The 20,425-nt window shown below is 36.6% G+C and overlaps 1 protein-coding gene across 3 annotated transcripts in view; it reads right to left on the reverse strand.

The window, feature by feature from the left end:
• Positions 1-20,425, reverse strand: part of IL1RAPL2 (interleukin 1 receptor accessory protein like 2) — a 1,158,042-nt gene that overhangs the window by 14,376 nt on the left and 1,123,241 nt on the right. For all 3 annotated transcript variants that reach the window (XM_078065458.1, XM_078065459.1, XM_078065457.1), the window contains 3 exons: positions 17,570-17,715; positions 8,003-8,146; positions 2,199-2,369 (listed from right to left, as the gene is read on the reverse strand). In XM_078065458.1, the coding sequence (XP_077921584.1) occupies positions 2,199-2,369; positions 8,003-8,146; positions 17,570-17,715 (461 nt within the window). The remainder of the gene's footprint in view (positions 1-2,198; positions 2,370-8,002; positions 8,147-17,569; positions 17,716-20,425) is intronic.

Consider the following 20,425-nt stretch of genomic DNA (forward strand, 5'->3'; position numbering starts at 1 on the left):
TACAATTTTTTTCTTTCAGTAGAAAGCTCTTTTTTAGCTTTCACATTTAGGTACTGTCATGCAAAAATTTAAACCCTTACTTATTGCATCCTCATTATTTCCTCCCATCTTAGACACTGCTCAAACAAAATCAACAAGCACCTATGAAGCACCCAATGAGCTCAAATTTTCTGTTAGATCATGACAGGAGTATGAGGATAAATGAAATACAGTCCCTGCCCTCATGGAGCTTACAATCTTGCTGAGTAGATAAGATATAAATAGATGGGAAACTATATAAAACAATAAAAGAATGTAAAATATCACAGGAGTAAGAAAGTTTATAGGCCAACAAGTAACTGTGCATGGTGAACTCTAGGGCTGGATAGATTATTATGGGCTTTTTACATAGGCAGTGATATACAGAAGGCTAAGTAAGATTTGCAAAGATATAAAAGGCTAGCATGAACAAAAGCATTACAAGGACACACAATGTATATCAAAGGCACAGTGTGGTTAGAGTGAAAGGTATAAGTAGGGGAAATGGTAAGAGACAAGTTTAGGAGACCAATCTGGGCTAGCACCAGATTACAGAAGTGTTTAGCTGAGGGTTATGGATTTAATCCTATAGGAGATGGTAAACAATTTAACGTTGAATGAGGGAGTGACATGATCAAGGAGTTATACACATTTGTGGAAATAGATGGATGAGAAGAAAAATAAGGAAGGCAGAGAGTAATCAACATTGTAGTAATAAGGTGATTTGGGCCTACACTAGAATGGTAGAACTGAGAATGGAGAAGATGCAATGGACACTGGATTTGGGAGAGAGATCGAAGAGAGAAGAATCGAAGGTGACTCAGAGGTATCAGCAGGTTTCTTGGGGTTCAATCAATGTAGAAGTGGTATCTCAAGTCATAAAGATGAAGGAAATTACAGAAAGAAAAGAGTGGAATACTATGAGAAGGAGTTTGGGAAATTATTATGTTTGTGGTACAGGGAGGTAATGGACCAGTAAATATTGTCTTCTTCCTTTCTATGTACATTTAAGTGTGCGTATTCATGTGCATACAGAAACATACTTAGATACATATGCATTCTGAGAAAAGAGATAAACAACCAAAATCCAAGTGTTTCAAATTATCTCCTTTCAGTTTAGCGGCCTTGGTGGACTGCTGATAATCTGAATAAATGTTATGGAGTAATAGCATGATCTAGTGGATTAAGAACCAGAGTCAAATAGATCTAGGTTCTAATCCTAGCTCTACCATTTGCCAGCTATCTGATCCTGGACTTCTTGAACTTATTTTCTCATCTGTAAGGTGGGGGTAATAGTATCAGCTCTTTTTCCACATAGGGTTATTATAAACATGAAATTATGTAAAAATGGAAAATATAAACTTTTTAATTTTGTTATCACATGTGTAAAAATTACCATATTCTGATTTGTAGTCACATTTGAATCCCCCCCCCAAGGATAGACTCACATGCAAACTAATTCTAGCAGTTTTATTTTCCCTCAATGGCATTTTAAACTCTTTGAGGGGAGGGACATATTTTAGGCTTTTCTGTATTCCCCTTACACTTTAGCCTGTACAGCACTCTGAACAAGAACAGGAACTAAATATATATTTTTCACTTGAACCTGAATTTATTCTAAAAGCTCAAATATAGCTTTCAATATGTAGCATAATTTAAAAGTAGCATTCAAGCCCACATAGTCCAGAACTTCTTTAAAATAATTTAAATACACAGTGAAAGTTCTATACCCAATGGCCTCACGTACATATTTTTTAATGTGGATTTTTTTTCTATAAATCTGGGAATGAATAACAAGGCATATTTTCAGTTATTAGTGACAATGACTGTAGGTATAAGTGGAAGCACAATGACAGAAGACCAGCTTTGGAACTGAAATGCCTTGAAAAGACTTTGACTTAGAGATTTTTTTTAAGGATCATCATCTTCTCAGAACACTAAGGCAATATAATAAAAAAAATACCACTAAGGCACAATTTTAAAACCATACCTAAAATGTAAGTGAGAGTACCTTCTAAAAAATTTGGGTGCTAGAACACAGGCATAGTGGAGAAATTTGAATTTAATAAAATCTCCTGTGAGAAATAACTATCTAAATACTTGGCTCTGACATCCGAAGCTTCCATATAACTTCATAAAAGAAACAAAACTTTTTAAATACAAAACTTGAAAGTACTTACTTCCACTTGGAATCAGGTCCCTTTCTGGGATGAAGAGTTTATATCCATAGTGTTTTTCCAGGACATCTGGCAGTATTTCAAGAGCAAACTGCTCTTCTTCAGGATTGTCACAGTCTAAGGTATCTTGGTCCACTTTTGTGTAAGACAGATAGGCATCATATTCTTTGTTGTCTTAAATATAAAGAACAACAAGTGGGTTTTATGTATTAGTAGGTTCTCTTTAACTACTAAATTTCTATAACCACTAACAGGCTGAACTAAGCACTATAATTAGTGACTGTCATTAACAATTAGAAAAAAAATAAACCACATGCCATGTTATAAGAAATCTAGTACATTTCCACATAACCTAGTCATATGATATGCGCTTAAACTGTTATGGTAATGAGAAACCTATAGTCAAGACAGAATAAGAGAGAATTATTATTTTGACTTTTGGTGACTATACATATTTGTGATGTTCAGTGATGTGTGAATGATTAGCTCAGTGTGTTTGAATGCAGGACTAAATAGACCAAAGTCATGGATTTGAACTTTTTCTGTGCCAGTTGGCTTGGCTCTGTTACTTGGTCACAGACTATACCTCGTTTGCCCAAATATATGCAAGAGATCCAAGAGGGGCTGGGCCCTAGAGTGTGGAAGATCAAAATAATCCAGCCTCACTCCTGGAGACACTACTCACAACACATGCCATATTTCCAGTTGGTTAGTATCGTCATCTTCATATACAAAAAGTAGTTCATTACTAAATATTAGAGACAGCAGCTGGGCTTTATACAAGTGCATTGTCTGTTATTCTCGTTCAATCCATGGCCAACTAATTTGACACAAGCTTCCAAAAGAAGCCTTTGTTTCGAAATATACATCCTTCCATTATTGCTAAATTGGGTTTTCCCTTCACACATTTAGTCAGGGAGTTAACTGTGCTTTGAGAAAGTATTTTTTTTCCTCCTCTGCTGTACTGGCTCAGAGCCAGTCTCTCCAAAGAGAAAATGTAAAATGTTTATATATTTTTCCCTAAAAATTATTAATGAATACAGCTACTCAATCTATTAGTCCCCATTGGTTTTAGAAAGGCCACATTGGAAAAGTTATAGTGGTTTTCAAAATTCCCTTATTTATAGAAAATTATTTTTAAAAGTTAATGTAGTGAGCATAGACTTAAGTGAAACTGTTAATATTTAGTAAACCTTGTTACTTGCAAATAATAATTTTAAAAGGCAAATATTTCAGGATTTGTTTCTAAACCTCATCACTATTTTCCATTAAAGCAGACGTGATTAGAATATCGCTAAAACCTGACCAAAAGGTAACTTACAGAATGAAGCACTCATCTATACCATTAATGATTTAGTTCTACCTACTAAAGGAGAAATAAATGATAGGCATATGAAGAGAGATAAATACCTTAGGGTAGAAGTACGTGGGACCCCCTGACTATCTAGAGATATCTGAGGCAGGATTATATTGCTCTAATTCTAGTAAGATTCCAGTCTTCACCACCCCCACATGAAAGGAACTCTGGTTATTTATGTTATGATGGTGCCTGAAGCCAAGAGGTTTTTCTTTAGCATGTCCTCTGGCTGGAAAAGGCTTCCGTAAACCTTGGTTGGGTTACTTGATTGCCAAGAAGCAGATGCACATGAAGGACTGCCCTGGATAGTTGAGATCATTTGGCTTATAAATGGGGCACATTCCACTCTTATGCATAAAACATCACTTGGAAGTGAGAATATTCATAAGCAATGCTAATGTAAGAACCTCCTGGTAATCTTAGCACCTCTGCCCCTGTTCCAATCAAACTCAGGATGCACCTGCAAGCCCTTGACTTTCTCCAGCTATAATTACTCACCTGGGACTTAGAGCTGCCGATGATACACAGCTGGAAGAATAAAATAGGCCAAAGGACAAAAAGATCCATTCCTATGAACAGAATGTATTTCATTGTTCTTAATGGATGGTGCTGCTGCCTCAAATTCCGCAATGTCAGACTAGACCCTTGTTTCCTCTGACTTTGATAACTTTTCTACCTCGCAAACTCCCTAAATTCAACTACTTATTAATTTATTCTACAATGATTTGTTGAGCATCTACTATGAGCTAGCCATCTGCAATGACTACCTCTTTCACTCATCTGACCAGGCCTTTATACTTTTGCCTCCATCGCTTATCCTGACTAAGACTATTTGCCCTCCAACCATGCCTAAACTCACATTCCTGGTCTTTACTTGCTTCATCTATACCCTAATATATGTGATGCTACAGACTTTCTTCTAGAAAGATATTGCTATATTTGCATATCCCAAATCAAGTTATAATAAAGAATATGGATGCCTTTGATATGTGTTAACACCTAACACGTCTGGATAATTTTACCTAACATTCTAGAAGCACATCATTCTTTTGGAAAAGGGTTGCTTCTGATTTTAGTCATGTCCCTTTAAAATGAACTAAAGATAAAGAGCTTATAGTGTCTGGACAGAACAGGAAGAGTGCTCTCAAAGCCACCATGTCAGATGTCCCAGAAGCTCTAGCATGCCAGCTAGTGAGCAAGCAGTGATGCAGATGCCATAGTTTAAAAAATGCACTTCAGCCTTATATAGACAGCCAAGAAAACCTCATGAATGGCCACAGCTGCTGCTCACAGACAGGAGCAAGATGGAAGAGCAAAATCAACAACATGATGCAAATAAGGTTACAACAAGGCCTGAAAATTGTTTTAAAACCAAAAGGCAATGCAGCAACACCACTTTGCTAGGCAAGGCTAATGAGCCCTCCTCTGTGTTAAATCATGCTGACTAAGCTCATCTAAGGAACCAGAAAATAGAGGACAATGCAGATGGCAGAGAATCGTAAGTAAGTGGGCTTGCACAGCAATTGCCATAGGTATGTTGTTCCCAATGAAGAAAGAAGTTATGAGGAAGGGAACCAAACTATGGAAGAATTTTCCTGCTGTCACACCTGTCCTTCCCGGTTTTTTTTTTTTTTTTTTTTAAGATTTTATTTATTTGACATAGAGCGACACAGCGAGAGAGGGAACACAAGCAGGGGGGAGTGGGAGAGGGAGAAGCAGGCTTCCCACTGAGCAGGGAGCCCGATGCGGGGCTCGATCCCAGGACCCTGGTATCATGACCTGAGCCGAAGGCAGACGCTTAACGACTGAGCCACCCAGGCGCCCCATCCTTCCCACTTTTTAAAGCTCATTTTAACCCTGTTCACCACCAGGAAGCCTTTCCTGTTTACAACCCAGTTCTTCTAGGGCTATGCTAAACACAGTGCTAAGTCCTTAGCTTCTAAAGTGCAGACTGTGTAACAGTGTTGATTTTATATCCCTAGTGCCTACTATAGTATGTGTGTGTGTGTTGATCCAGATGAGGAATATAAGTAAATATATCATACATAATGCCTGCCACATAGTAGACACTTAATAAATATTTAATGACTGAACAACTCAAAAGTCAAATAAATGAAGCAATCATGGTTTGGTGGATTAAAATGAAATGAATTTTATAAAAAATGGCTAAGAAGTCAAAGTCTGTTGGATTGATTTTATTTTATAAAAATAAGGCATTTTTATAAGAACTTTCAGAAAATGCTACTATAGATATGAATCAAAAAGAAAACATGAACAAAAAGTATAAGGATAAAACTAAGTTGTGTCCATGAGATGCCAAAGTATTTAAACAAAGAAATGAAAATTCGGAAGTTATTTAGCTGGTATTTGGCATCATGAAACTGAGTGTTTATAAAAGAGCTTTAATATTCATTTATTCATCCTCACCACATTACCTGCTGACTTTTTAGTTTCCATTCAGCTAGTACAGGTTGTGTATTTAAGGTCTAAGTTTCCATGTAGGAATAAAAAAAATATTTGAATTCTCCTTCCTAATGAAAACCCTTGAAGTCCCTTCCCTCCACATTACATTTTCTCCCTAAAACAATTGGTTTGGAATCAATACATACAATTCTCTAATAAAAATGCTCTAGATTATTTGTCATCTTTGACCACATGGACCACCTGTGAAATATTTTATTCCTGAAATGTCCTGTGATGCTAGCATGAATTTAATCTTACAAATATGTACTACAATTGATCAGTTAATCTGGATTATTTGGTATGGGTGATGAATGTAATTAATTACTGCAGATTAACTTAATAAATTGTATCATCACTTACAGAGAGTATTGACAAATTGCTTATATTCATGACTCAAAACAAATTAATCACAGGAGGCTTCCTTTCATGTTCTTTCATTTAGACAATGCATCTTACATTCCCAGTTGGATAATTTAGCCACTGGTTGGCATCTGGGAATCAGTGACTTTTTCCTCAGTAGCACATTTCATCTAGTTATTTTACATGTGCAGGTAAGAAATCATATTTTTCTATATTAATTCCTGTATATAGAAACTGATTGACCACACTTTCATATATATTGTTGGAGCACATCATTATGGTTAGAACAGGCTTTAATCTCTCATTTTGAAACTATGTCTGAATAAGGGTCTGTAGTACTTTTAAATGGGATGCTATAATAATTAGGTAAATATACTGCTTTGATAAAGAGCATGCATATGTACTCATCAAACAGCATTTCTCTAATTGACTATGAAAACATAAAAGTCAATTAAAATCCACTCATATCATTATTTACATAATACAAAACATAGGACCAATATCGAAGATTCCTCAAAAATTGTTTTACAGTCACCACTCTGCCCTTCTTCTACCACTATAAAAATAAACAAAATCATGAATCCTTCTCCTTTGAGGTAAGACCATGATCTTAGAAAAACAAAGGCTCTAACCTTCATTATTTCAATATAATGAAAAGTAGAATCCAAATCTGACTTTTTAATGACTTACAAATGGACTTCTTTTTAATCTTGGTTTACCTAAGGCATTCCACACATATATTTCCAAGACTTACAGTAGTTTGTGGGTGACGACTTTATGCATATCGAGTTACATGTCATGATTTCTTATTGGTATTGATTTGATATATGGTAATTTATTCTCTTGAAAAATTAAATCATTTTAGAATGTTCGAAGAAACAAGGCTCAATACAATGCTTTATTGATATTTCATTCAAAAGATTTCCAAGGGCCCTAGATGGCAAACATAAGAACATTATAAACTACATTCTGAATTTCTATCCTTTAAAGTCATTTCTGAGACTGGTTCTACAATCATCCAAAATATGTGGATCCATATTGTGAGTTTGAAAAAGAGAATCTTCATAGCTTTTAATCAGTTTCCTAAATGATTTATTTTTTCAATGCCAGGAATAGCTGAAAATGATCTGTACCAAACAATGAATCATGGAACACTACATCAAAAACTGATGATGTATGGTGATTAACATAACATAATAAAAAAATTTAAAAAAATGATCTGTACCTAAATTTGAATTTTCTGGAGGAAAATAATGGAATTGATTCTTAATTTATTTCTTAGTAAGGGGAGGGTTTTGACAGCAATTGTTTTAGTTCCTGATCAACTCATGTCTCCTTGTTAAACTGTTTATTTGTAAATAATGTCAAACATTACAAAAATAAAATAGTTTCCAAGAACATCCATATATCCTTTACCCAGATTCTCCTATTGTTAATATTTTCTCCCCTTTGTTCTCTTTCTTGATAAATGCATAATTTTTTCCTGAACTTTTTGAGGGGTAACTTGCTTTAGTCATAGCCCTGTAACTCTAAATATGTCATCATGTATCTCCTAAGAATAGGGATATTCTCCTACATAATCACAAATTCATGCCTTTTAATTGAATTTGAATAGAAGACAGCTTACCATTGGTAGTTTCATCACTTCCAAAATGCTGTCGGTAGAAAAGCATCAACTCAATATTGTAGCATTTGTAGATGACCACAAGGAGTACAAGGAGGAGGAAGATTGCTCCCAGGCCTCCTGCAAGTTCAATTTTGTAGATTAAATCTGGAACCAACAGAATAAACAGGAAAGGGTAATTAAATCAGCAACACTTGGGATCTTTCCATATTTCTAGTCTGTAAGATGCACAGCCCTTTCTGCTTTTCTTTCCAAAAGATTCTTGCCTAATGCAGTAAGTAGCTTTGTTCTCGACACATTTGTGTAAATCAAATTTTCATAAAATTAACTCTTTTCTAAAGATTTGAATACTTTTACTGTTGAAAGTGATGCCTATTTGAAAAGGAATAGTCACTCCCAATTTGTTTTGAACACATCTAGATCTTACATATATACTTTTATTTTAAGTGTATCTCAGGGAACTGTTAGAACTGTCTTTTTCTGGGTCTAGGGCCAATATTTTGTTGTTTCTGTTAAATTATCTTATTGACTTAGTAAGATTACCATCTAGTACTTCTCAGGCCACAGGCCCTATTCTTCTACATGAGAACAGCATCATAAAATTATTCTCAGAATCAAATAAAATATAAAATTGAATGAGCTTGCAAGATTTAACTGTTTCATTTAACCCTAGGAAAATAATCCAATAGAAGGTAACCTGGGAAAATTAGCTTATCCATTTTCCCTACTTATTTGAATAAATGACTATTATATGTATATAATATAATATGCCCAGTGGGGCTAAAATTGAATGAGAAACACAGGCTAATAACTTGGACTATTCAGCCAACACTAGGCTACCTGATAGTAGCCCTAAGCTGCTCCAGTAGGGCACCGCTAGAACTCTAATAGCTGGAACAATTAAATCAACACATAATGGAAGGAGACATAATGTATCCCAGGCTCAGAGAATGTGACTTACTTGTAGTTTAATTAGTGATATTAACAAATCTAAGGGGTATCATCAAAAAATGGGGATAGTACCATGGAATTTAGAGAAATGGGAAGTCAGAAGAGAATTTAGAATGTGAATTCAGCAATGTCTAGAAGAGAAATGCTGAATCTGAAAGACACCGGACCAGAGACATACTTTCCCCTGTGAAATAGGGATATTCATTCACCTTAACATAACATAGATAAAATTGCCTAAAAGATTAGCTAACCTCCCCTTAATCGAATTCCATAATTACTGACTTTTTTTTTTTTTTTTTTTTTATTGCCAGTTCTGCTTACCATGTAGCTAGAAACTGGAAAAGAGAGTGACATTCTAGTTTGTATATCAGTTGTTTATGAGTTTGGTTGACATCAATCAGCCTCCCTGGATAGGTTAATTCTGGGGCACTATCAAAATCAAATTTCTGACCATGACAGACTGCCACTCCTGAAGGTCCTTAACAACCAGATTGTCAACCTTTCCCTGGGGATATCCCTGTCTCTACATAGGCTTATTGCTTAAGAGAAACTAGTCAGGCTCAATATGACAATTAAGATTAAGGAAAAAGATAAACATATATAACATATACTACATATAATTTTTACTACACATATACTGCATAGTATATATAATATACTACTACATATATATAATAGATACTACAAGTAATATATATTATACATAAAATTTTCAACCAGTCTGTTAATCTATTCTCTAAGTAAACCTTTAGGGCAAGAATCCTATAGGGCAAATTTATAGATGAAGAATCTGAGACTCAGTAGTTTAATTCACTTACTCAAGGTCATACACCTAAGAAGTGGCCAAGATTGGACTTGAGCCTAGATATTCTAATTTCAAATTCAAGACTCTTTTTGTTACATGACGGTTTTAAGAGCTTCAACGTTCAGGTTCCCTTTTGCTTCTCCCTTTTGCTCCATAGAACTGTTGGTAATGCTTCAGAGAACATGTAACTTGCAGTGAATTTTGGCTCCTCTGCCCTTTTAATTCCAAGGAAATAACCTAAACTACAATTTACCAGGCAGAATGAAAGGACTGAGTAAGTCTCAGGCACTTCATTAAAGGATACTGAAGAATTCTGTAGCTGTACCAAAGAGAAAAGAGGGGCCCCCTGGAGTTCAGCATATGAAGAAAAGTTTTAGGTTTCATGGGGAGAGAGGGAATTTGGTCTTGGAAAGGAGGTAGAGTAAGAGAAGAGATGGTGGAAGCCAGAGACAGCATGGCCAATCAGAAAAGTCACTGAGTGGAAATGTAAGAAGCATAAATAAATGTCACTCTTTTTGAGTAAGGAGAGAGGGGGAATGATGGAGAAAGGAAGGGAGTGGGGCTGCTGTGAGGGACAAAATATATTAATAAAGAATATCATGAGCAGACCCATAATGAGTAGGGATAGGAAACGAATCTATTTCTGTCCTGCCTGCTGTGAGAGGTAGTCATTTTGAAAATTGAGCCACAATATTTCAGGTAAAAAAATACTATCATACATTAGCTCTGCCTCCTGCCCTCTATATAGAAAGTAGCTCCCCAGGAGCCACTGCATACCTCTATATGGGTGGTAAGGCAGGCTTGCTTATGAGACCTGTGTGGGGCTACAATATCAAAATCTTTGCTTGTTTTCTCACCATCTTACATCAGTTATGCATTCTTAACAGCCAGTGTTAAATTGACAGAGCAATGATTTTTTTTGTTACTCTAGAAACTGACTTCTCTTTGATCTTAGGACATTGATTGACTTGATTCAACATGTTTTTCCTGCTATAAAATGTTCACTTTATGTTGTAAATATTTTGGACTCTTTCTCTTTCCATATATTTCTCTGTCTCTCTCTCTGGTCAGAATAGAATTCAACTGCTTTCAAAGTCACCAAATGGGAATTTTTTTCAGCAATTTCTATGCTATTTACAGAGTAGAGTTGCTATTAGGTAGATGGAAAACTTCAGCAGTAGGAACAATTTGTGCTCCCAAGTAGCAGACACCTTTTTTCAGAAGTAAATTTATGGAAGAAAATCACGGTGTGAAAAATACCTTTGTGGTTTGGGGGTCCATTTTATAAAAATGTCTTTGAAAGATATTACCTAATGATGGCTGTTTACATTGAAAACTGTGTACCTACTCCCTGAGACTCAAACAGTATTCTTTCATTCAGCCCAGGCAGAGACATTAAAAGGGAAACATGCATCCTATAATCAGAGAGCAGAATTGCCATCACCCAGATTACACCTGGCTTTTCTTTTGTCTTCTGTTTCAATTGCCATTTTCCATCTCAGCAGGATCTATACTTCTAGGGATATTTCCTGAGAAGGTGAAAGTCATTTTATTTGGACTGTGTCTTATATACACATCACAAGGATAGCTGTATCTAGAACAGCAAATATTTATGGGATTGTAACTTTTTGTAGGCACTAAAAGTACAAGTGTAGTTCTTTTTAACCTTCTTAGTTTGAACCCAACTATTTCTTCACTTTGAACATGAAGATCAGACATTATAGAATGGGACAAATAGCAGTTGAAGCCAAGGGACTAGAGAGAGGGAAGACTGGAAATGTTTTGAGCTAGCTCATAAGTTGGGAAGCAGGTTAGGCGATCCCACCTGAGGGTTTCCTATGGAGATTGGGGGTTCAGCATGGGGCAGTAGCACTGGGAATGAACAGAGAGATTCAGTGATAAAATTTGTTTGTGGGAAAGGCAGTATGTGCAGAGAAGAAACAATTACCAGAATTTCCTTAGCATAAATTCAGTCTTGGTTCACACACACACACACACACACAAATAGGATAGACTTCTTACTAAAATATTAGTTGTAATTGTTGATAATAGTTCATTAGGGAGTGAGCAAGTGGTAGGTGCAGGTAAAAGACACATAGGTAAGGGTCGTTTTGCTCTGAGAATGCCTGACCCTGTTAATTGGATATATTAGACATGAGCTTTCATCTTATGAAAGGCCTTTTCACTGTATGAAAGGATTCATCAAATGTTTCTTCTCTGTAATTATCACTTAGGGCATTTTCAATGTTTGACTTACAGCTCATCAGGAATTTATTGTTCCATAAAAAAAGCCATACTCATATTCCAGGTGGAAACACTGTAGCCACTGAAGCCAGGCTATGCTGTGATAAAGTTTGAAATGTTCAACTCCAAAGGAAACATCTGAAGTTTTGCAAGACAAGCCAGAGCTCAGTCTGATTAAAAATGTTGGAGCAGAGCCATAAGACTTCTCACTCTTTTCTGGAGCTCTACCATATTGTTGAGAGCTCCTAAGGAAAATGGAATAAGCAAAGATGAAATGCATCATTCTGTAAAGCACAGTGAAAAAATTTAACTGCTACCTAAACAGAGAGTGCACACTGGTATACCATGTCCCCCCCAAAAATTTTATTGTTCTATATAATATTTCCAAAAAGTGAATACTAATATTTAAAAACCAAAAGATTGCATACCTAGTCTTTCAACTTAACTTGAAAATTCAGAAATTCTCTTATCCCTGGGTTTACATTTCAGCAAGCATGGCAATAATCTCCTAGAAAAGAGTAGTGACTACCCCTTTAAGATGAGACATGTTTTCTCTAGTCTGTGTTTTTTCTTTTTCCCCTAATATGCAGCCTCTTAAAAAAAAAAAAAATTCACTATCTGCCTGGCCCCTGAGGTATTTAAGTTTTCAACCCCCAATCTGGAAAATGAATTTCTTTAAAAAGAGAAATGCATTTAGATAGCCCAGGGCAGAGACTAGTCAAGAGAAAATCACAGATAAATCCTCTTTTTACCAATCCCTGTTATCTATCTCCACCCTATTGCTTTGGCCCGCTAGGAGGAGCATTTTCACCCAACAAATATTTTTGAGCACCTACTATGTTCTATGCCCTAGGGATACAGCAGTAAATAAGGTAGGAAAAGTCCCTGTTCTCATGAAGTTTATATTGTAGTGAGGTGGGGGAGATAAAAAAATAAATACCCCATCCCCCAACCCACTTCCGTGATGGGCATTAAGAAGGGTACATGATGTGATGAGCACTGGGTGTTATACGCAACTGATTAATCATTGAACACTTCATCAGAAACTAATGATGTAGTATATGTTGGCTAATTGGATTTAAATAAATAAAAAAAGAAGAAAATAAATATGTAATAAGATATCAAATAGTAATAAATACAATAAACAGAAATAAAGCCAAGCAAGAGAAAAAAAAAAAAAGTGATGGGTAGTTCATCAGTGAATGATTAGATCAAGAAAATACGTCATACATACATATAATCGAATATTATTTCACTTTGAAAAAGAAGGAAATCCTGTCATTTACTAAAACATGGATGAAACTAGAGGGCATTATGCTAAGTAAAGTAAGCCATAGAGAGAAAGGCAAATATTATACTGCATGGTATCACTTATATGTTTATCTTTATCTAAAAAAAAAAAACCCTGAAGTCATAGAAAAAGAGAGTAGGAAAATGGCTGTCAAGGGCTGGGAGAAAATAGGGAGAAATTGGTAAAAGGGTGCAACCTTTCAGTTGTAAGATGAATAAGATCTGAGAATCTAATGTATAACATGGTGACTGTAGTTGATAACATTGTATTGTATAATTGAAATTTGCTAAGAGGGCAGAATTTACATGTTCTCACCAAAAAAAAAAAAAAAAAAAAAGAAGAAGAAGAGGAAGAAGAATTAGAAGAAGAAGAAGAAGAAGAAGAAGAGGAAGAAGAAGAAGAAAGAAGAAGAAAGAAGAAGAAGAAGAAGAAGAAGAAGAAAAGAAGAAGAAGAAGAAGAAGAAGAAGAAGAAGAAGAAGAAGAAGAAGAAGAAAGAAGAAGAAGAAAGAAGAAGAAGAAGAAGAAGAAGAAGAGGAAGAAGAAGAGGAAGAAGAAGAAGGAAGAAGAAGAAAGAAGAAGAAGAAGAAGAAGAAGAAGAAGAAAAGAAGAAGAAGAAGAAGAAGAAGAAGAAGAAGAAAGAAGAAGAAGAAAGAAGAAGAAGAAGAAGAAGAAGAGGAAGAAGAAAGAAGAAGAAGAAGAAGAAAGAAGAAGAAGAAGAAGAAGAAGAAGAAGAAGAAGAAGAAGAAGAAGAAGAAGAAAGAAGAAGAAGAAAGAAGAAGAAGAAGAAGAAGAAGAGGAAGAAGAAAGAAGAAGAAGAAGAAGAAAGAAGAAGAAGAAGAAGAAGAAGAAGAAGAAGAAGGTAAATATGTGTGGTAATGGACGTGTTAATTAATTCAACAGGGGTATCCTCTCACAATGTATATGTATATCAAATCATCATGTTGTATACTTTAAATATCTTACAACTTTATTTGTCAATTTTACCTAAATAAAGCTAAAAATTTTTAAACAAAGAAAGTGCAGATACCTTGATATATCTGGTCATCACGAGAAGGCAGGGAAACTGAAGCAGTCCCTTCCCCCAGATCTGGCAGTGAAGGAGATGAAATGGACCTGGCACACTGATTTAAACTGTACTACAATTTCTAAAATTCTAAACAAAAGAAAACAAAAAACAAAAGCAAAGAAAGTGATGGGTAGTATTATTTTGTATAGTGTGTCCAGGGAAAGCTATTAAGTAGGTAATATTTAAGCTGAGACCTAAATGAAGAGTGAGTGAGTCATGGGAACAGCAGGGGGAAGAGTGTTCCAGGCTCAGGAAATAGCAAGTGCAAAGACCGTCAGCCAGGACTGTGCTTGGTGAGTACAAGAAATAGAAAGGAAGCTAGTGTGTGTGATGTTTGAGACAGATAGGCAGATTGTAGTAGAAAATGAGATCAGAAATCAGAAAAGATTATATCATGCATTGTAGGCCATGGCATAGATTTGGGATTTCATTCTGAGTGTAACAGAGAGGGTTCTATAATTGGAGGGTTCTGATTAGAGGAATATGATCTGACTTACATATTAAAAGGATCATTCTGGCTACTGTGATGGGGGACTGTGACTATATGGGGACAAGGAAGAAGCTGGGAGACCAGTTAGGAGGCCATTGCAGTGAGCCAAGCAATTGATGATCGTGGCTCAGACTAGGGTGGTAACAATGAAGGTGGGGAAAGTCATCAGAATCTGGACCTGTCTTGAAAATAGAGCCATTGGATCTGCTGGTGGACTAGGCTGAGTCCCAGGATTTTGGCCTGAGCAACTGGAAGGATGGTAATGGAGATGGAGGAGGCAACTGGAGGATCAGGTTTACAGGGAGGAGAAATCAGAATTCTTGTTTGGGACAAGGGAAGCTTGATATGCCTACTAGATATGTCTCCTAGTGGAGTTTTTGAGTAGTTGTTGAATAGGCAGTTAGGAATGTAACACTGGAGTTTAGGCAAGAAAATCAGGTGGGCTACAGATATAAATTTGGAAGTTGTCAGCATATATGTAAGTAAGCCTGTGAGTTGGAATGAAATCATCTAGGGAGTAAGTGAGAAGAGGGGACCAGAACCCTGGGGAACTCTAATATTTGAAGATGAGAAAGATGAGAATTAATATTCTCAGTTATTCATGCTTTAGATACGTTTCCTTGCAGAAGCCATGGGAGATGGCAGTTATACAGTGTGCTTTGGTTTCTACTGTCAGATTATTAGAAATTTTAAGGGCTGCTAGTGGTTGCTTTCCTTATTAAAGAGAAATGGATTTATTTTTAAACTCAAGGCTATTCCTATCTCTGCTGACTGAATGATAGGAAACCTACCACCACCATTATTTTTCCTCATAGTAGTAACACTATGTATTTGTTGCACATTTTTTTGCTTAATGTTTAATGTTTGTCTTTCTTTGCACTCTCTCTACTCTGAAGACTATAAGCCCCACACAGGCTTGGGGATGTCTATCTTATTCATCACTCTATTTCCCAATACTTAGCACAATACTTGCTATACATAATCTTCAATAATAAAAGATAACATTCATTCATTAACCAGATGGGTTCTAAGTACCTATTAGTGGTCAGACATTGCCCAAGTTGCTGAGGATACAGAGGTGCTGCAGACTCTGGCTTGGATGATCTCTGAGCCTAAAATAAGACTAGAATGAGCAGGAACAAAGTGATCTTTGCCATAAGGTATCTGGACATGATCAATGTCTGCCCGTTACGTAGGTGGACTATGTGGTTGCCTGGTGCACAGGAGAAGTTATCCAAGTTCTGCATAATAGCAAACGCTGAGTGTGACATATTTCACACTATATCATTATCATTTGAGCCTCAAAGTGTCTCTATAATGTAGATATTATTATCCATGTTTTACAGATAAGAAAACTGAGATTCAGGATGCTTCATCAGATAAGCTAGTCCTGCTGAACCAAGTAGTTGAATCAGTGGCCAAACCAGGATCTCTTCAACCAGGGTCTCCTGATTTAACTTTCCATATTAGACTCCTTTATATTTAAAAACTCCATTATTTTAAGATGGAATCAAATCCAGCTGAGTAAGAAATGGTACTAGAGAGATAAAAAGCATTATTTTCAGAATAATGACATTTTCCTGCTTCCCCTAGAACTGCTTGCTGGTCAAGGTCAAGTATTAGGGTTGGCTGGAAAATAGAAATTCCATCTTGGATAAGAGGTACAACTAGTGACCTTGTTGACTGAATCTGTCCTATTGCTCTATAGCCTAGACAACAAGAACACTGATTGAGAACATTTGTTCTGTTACAGTTACAAAAACTTTTGCCAATTGCACACATACAGAAATATTTAGCTTTTTGCAGTAATCAAGAGTTGTGGCAGGGTTAAGAGCCAATCTCAGAAGCTGCTCCAGCTGTTGGGATTGTTGTTCCTATATTTGCTTTTATCTCCTTTATCTGTAATTTAGTTTCTTTTCTTTGTCCATTATATACAATTTCTACCCTATCTGGAACCAAATTTAGAGAGGGATTTCCATAAATGCCAAAATATTTTAAAGGATATGCATCTGTCAGAGGCCTCTTAATAGCACCAGGTTGTATCATGAAATATTGTTTATAATCTTTATTATAACAATTAGAAGAATATTATGATATCTCTTCATTATTTTTATTTATATTTTAGTTCGGGAATAAAAAAGTGGCTTTGTTTCTTTTCCATTAATAAAATCCCTAGTTTCTCATTTAAGCAATACAAGATGGTGAAGTACAGAGAAAAACTTGCATGTCAATACCTATCAAATTTTTTTTTAAAGATTTTATTTATTTATTTGAGAGAAAGAGAATGAGAGACAGAGAGCAGGAGAGGGAGGAGGGTCAGAGGGAGAAGCAGACTCCCTGCTGAGCAGGGAGCCTGATGTGGGACTCGATCCCGGGACTCCAGGATCATGACCTGAGCCGAAGGCAGTCGCTTAACCAACTGAGCCACCCAGGCACCCAATACCTATCAAATTTTATGTAACACTTATAACCAAGGTATACTTTATCTCACTGAATTTAACACATAACAATATTTCATTTTATTTATCTACTTCCTAATGGATAGATGATTATAGGCATTGTATGCTAATATCCATAGCAAAAGAGATATTTTTTCCTTAAAAAGACAAAATGTTTAATAGAAGTTCATGCTAAATGATAAAATAAGGCCCGAAAGTATATTTAACTTCAATAGTTACTTGGTAGCTAAACAAACCATAGTAATAGTTATAAAAATAAATACCCTTTTTACGTAGCAGAACACTGGCATGTTTCCGTCCATTTCGGTTTTCCACATGGCAGGTATAATTTGCCAAGTCAGCCTCCACCACTGAATCAAAGATGAGTGCCAATTCAACTTCTTTTTCTCCAAGATGCTCTTTGAGGAGCCTGAAATAAAGACAGTATTCTTGGTTGAATTGGTTTGACTTGGGGAGAGAGCAGCCATGCAAAACTTGCAGTATGTAGCTCACAAGGTCTCCAGTGGGCATGGAGAATCTTAACTCGGTGGTATGTATGGAACCTTCAACACGAAAACACAAAAAGTGACTCTTGATGTGAAGATCAAATGGAAAAGGAAAGAAGTGAGGAATTCACTCAGCAAAAAGAAATATTACCATGCCAGTAGGCTTTGATAAATGAAGCCAACATGATTTGTGTGGCAAAAAGGAGGAAACATTGGGCTCTATGTTCTAAGCTGAATTTATGAAAACAAATTAGATTTTTGCACCATGCCATGAAGGGATAAAATTGATAGGTGTAGTGTTTGTGTTAGAAGTTAGAGTTTTGACAACAGGGGGTAAGAAGGTAAAGAAATGAGCACTGAAAATGGTTATCTTATAAAAAGTAAACTGAAAGTGTTTAGTGGCCTTCTATCCCCAAATATCCATGAGAAGTCTGACCTTTACTTTCCTCTTGCATTTGTCCAATGCAAGCACGTGTTCTGTGCCCTATCCTGCCAATGATGCTAGCCCACTGCCATGGCCCTGCCTTTTCCAGACGCTGTTCCCCGTTTGTCTTTCTCCTTTCTCCCCTCACAGGGAAAACCCTCCCCTATGTGACATTTTCTCATAGTCCTGCTTTTTGCTTTCTCAAGTGAAGTCGCAGAGGGCCTTAAATGGCCAGGAATAGGTGTTCTTTACAGAGGAACTGAGTTGCCAGAAACCTTTCCTAAGAAGTGTGTTTCCTGTTTCTTCAGAGAGATATTCTCACCAATGGCCAGCTGCCTCCTGAGTGAGGTGAAAGTGGGTACCCTGCTGACTTTTCTGTTTCCTGCTTTTTTTAAAAAAATGATTTTATTTATTTATTTGAGAAAGAAAGAGCGAGAGAGCAAGAGAGAGCATGAGCGGGGGGAAGGGGGAGGGGCAGAAGGGAGGGAGGAGCAGACTCCCCACTGAGCAGGAAGCCCAACTCAGGGCTGGATCCCAGGACCCTGAGACCATGACCTGGGCCCAAGGTGGACACTTAACTGAATGAGCTATCCAGGCACCCCGTCTCCTGCTTTTGACCAGAGAAAAAGCAAATTGCATGTCTACATGGTGGCAATCATGCCTTTAAGTTCTGGGGTGAGGTTCTTTTTTTTAAGATTTATTTTATTTGAGAGAGAGAGCAGGGGGAGGGGCAAAAGGAGAGGGAGAGAGAATCCCCAAGCAGACTTCCCGCTGAGGATGGAGCCTGACGCAGCACTCCATCCCAGGACCCGGAATCCAGTTGGATGCTTAACTGACTGAGCCACCCAGGGGCCCCTGGGGTGAGGTTCTTAAATACATGTATTTGCAAGATAGAAAACTGGAGCACTGGAGTTAATTCTCATATCCTTTTCAGACACCTGGTTATGAATGCAGAAAAGAACCCTCTGATTTACTGGCATTTAACAGAAAGTTGGAAAAGACAACTATGCTCAGAGAAAAATGGGTTCTAAGTACAGGCCTCCAATTTACAAGTTTAAGCTTGATCCTTACAAAGTCATTAAATCAATGCTGCCTTAATTTAACTCAGCTTTAAGTTGAAAAAAATACCTACCCTACTCAACTTTGTCGTGAGGGTAAAATGGGTTAAAGTAATTTAAAAAGTTAATAGCATTGTATACATGCAAAGCAATGTTAATAAACATCAACATTTCATTATCAAAAGTAGATTGTTTACATTTTGGCTCCTACAAAAATATTTATATTGATATTTATTGATATTTAAAATTCGATTGGCTTAATCTCTTCTGGTTCCCCTTTGAGAGAAAGAAGACTTAAAGTTGGGTTGGTGGAGGAGAGTTCCTGGAATCTGAGTCTCCCACACAGAAATCTGAAGCCCAGATTATATTCCAAATAGTCATGCTTTTAAAACTACCCTGTTTCTGTACCCTCCCAGTGATACACATATCTGAGAGTTGATAATACTGGCATTTGTAACTTGAGTAAGTCTCCTGCCCTTTACGTTTATGTACCATTGCTGAACTAGACAAATGGAAGAATTTTCTTAACCACATTTTATTGGTAGTCTTTCTATTAACTTTTTTCTTCCTTGATAAAGTTGTAGTTTTCCTCTCTCAACATAGACCTAACCAAGGGAAAAATTAGAATTTGCCGTCTTCATGGTTTATATTGAATTTTACTTTCTCCATTTTCTCTGTGCTATGGGTAAATCCCACTACACTCGATTCTTTTACTTCTGTGTAACCTGCTATGGAAGAACCTTCTTTAGTGCCAGAAGCTGCTTAAGCACCACAAATTAAGTTTGATTTAAAGCTTCATGTGTAGGGCAGCCACAGCCTCTGCCAGGCATGAGGCAGAAAGCTGATCCTCTCCTTCCAGACCAAGCCTTTCCCTCTTCATTTCTAATACAGTTTCCAAAAACAGCTCTTCACAGGCTGCAGAAAGAATCCAGAGGGAGGAATTGAAAAATGATCCGTCATCCATCTATTAATATATTTGAGGTGTCTTAATTATCAGCTCTTGAAAATCTAGAAGTGACTTGCTTTTTGGTAGTTAAAGAGTCAGCTGATGTTTATCTTTACTAATCACTCAGTAGAGCAATCATAATTTCCTAGCAAATATTGATATATAACAATCTACCAGTGATTCTTTGTCAGTCACCAGCTAAGTGC

Source organism: Halichoerus grypus, chromosome X (assembly GCF_964656455.1).
Source record: "Halichoerus grypus chromosome X, mHalGry1.hap1.1, whole genome shotgun sequence".
Lineage (NCBI taxonomy): Eukaryota > Metazoa > Chordata > Mammalia > Carnivora > Phocidae > Halichoerus > Halichoerus grypus.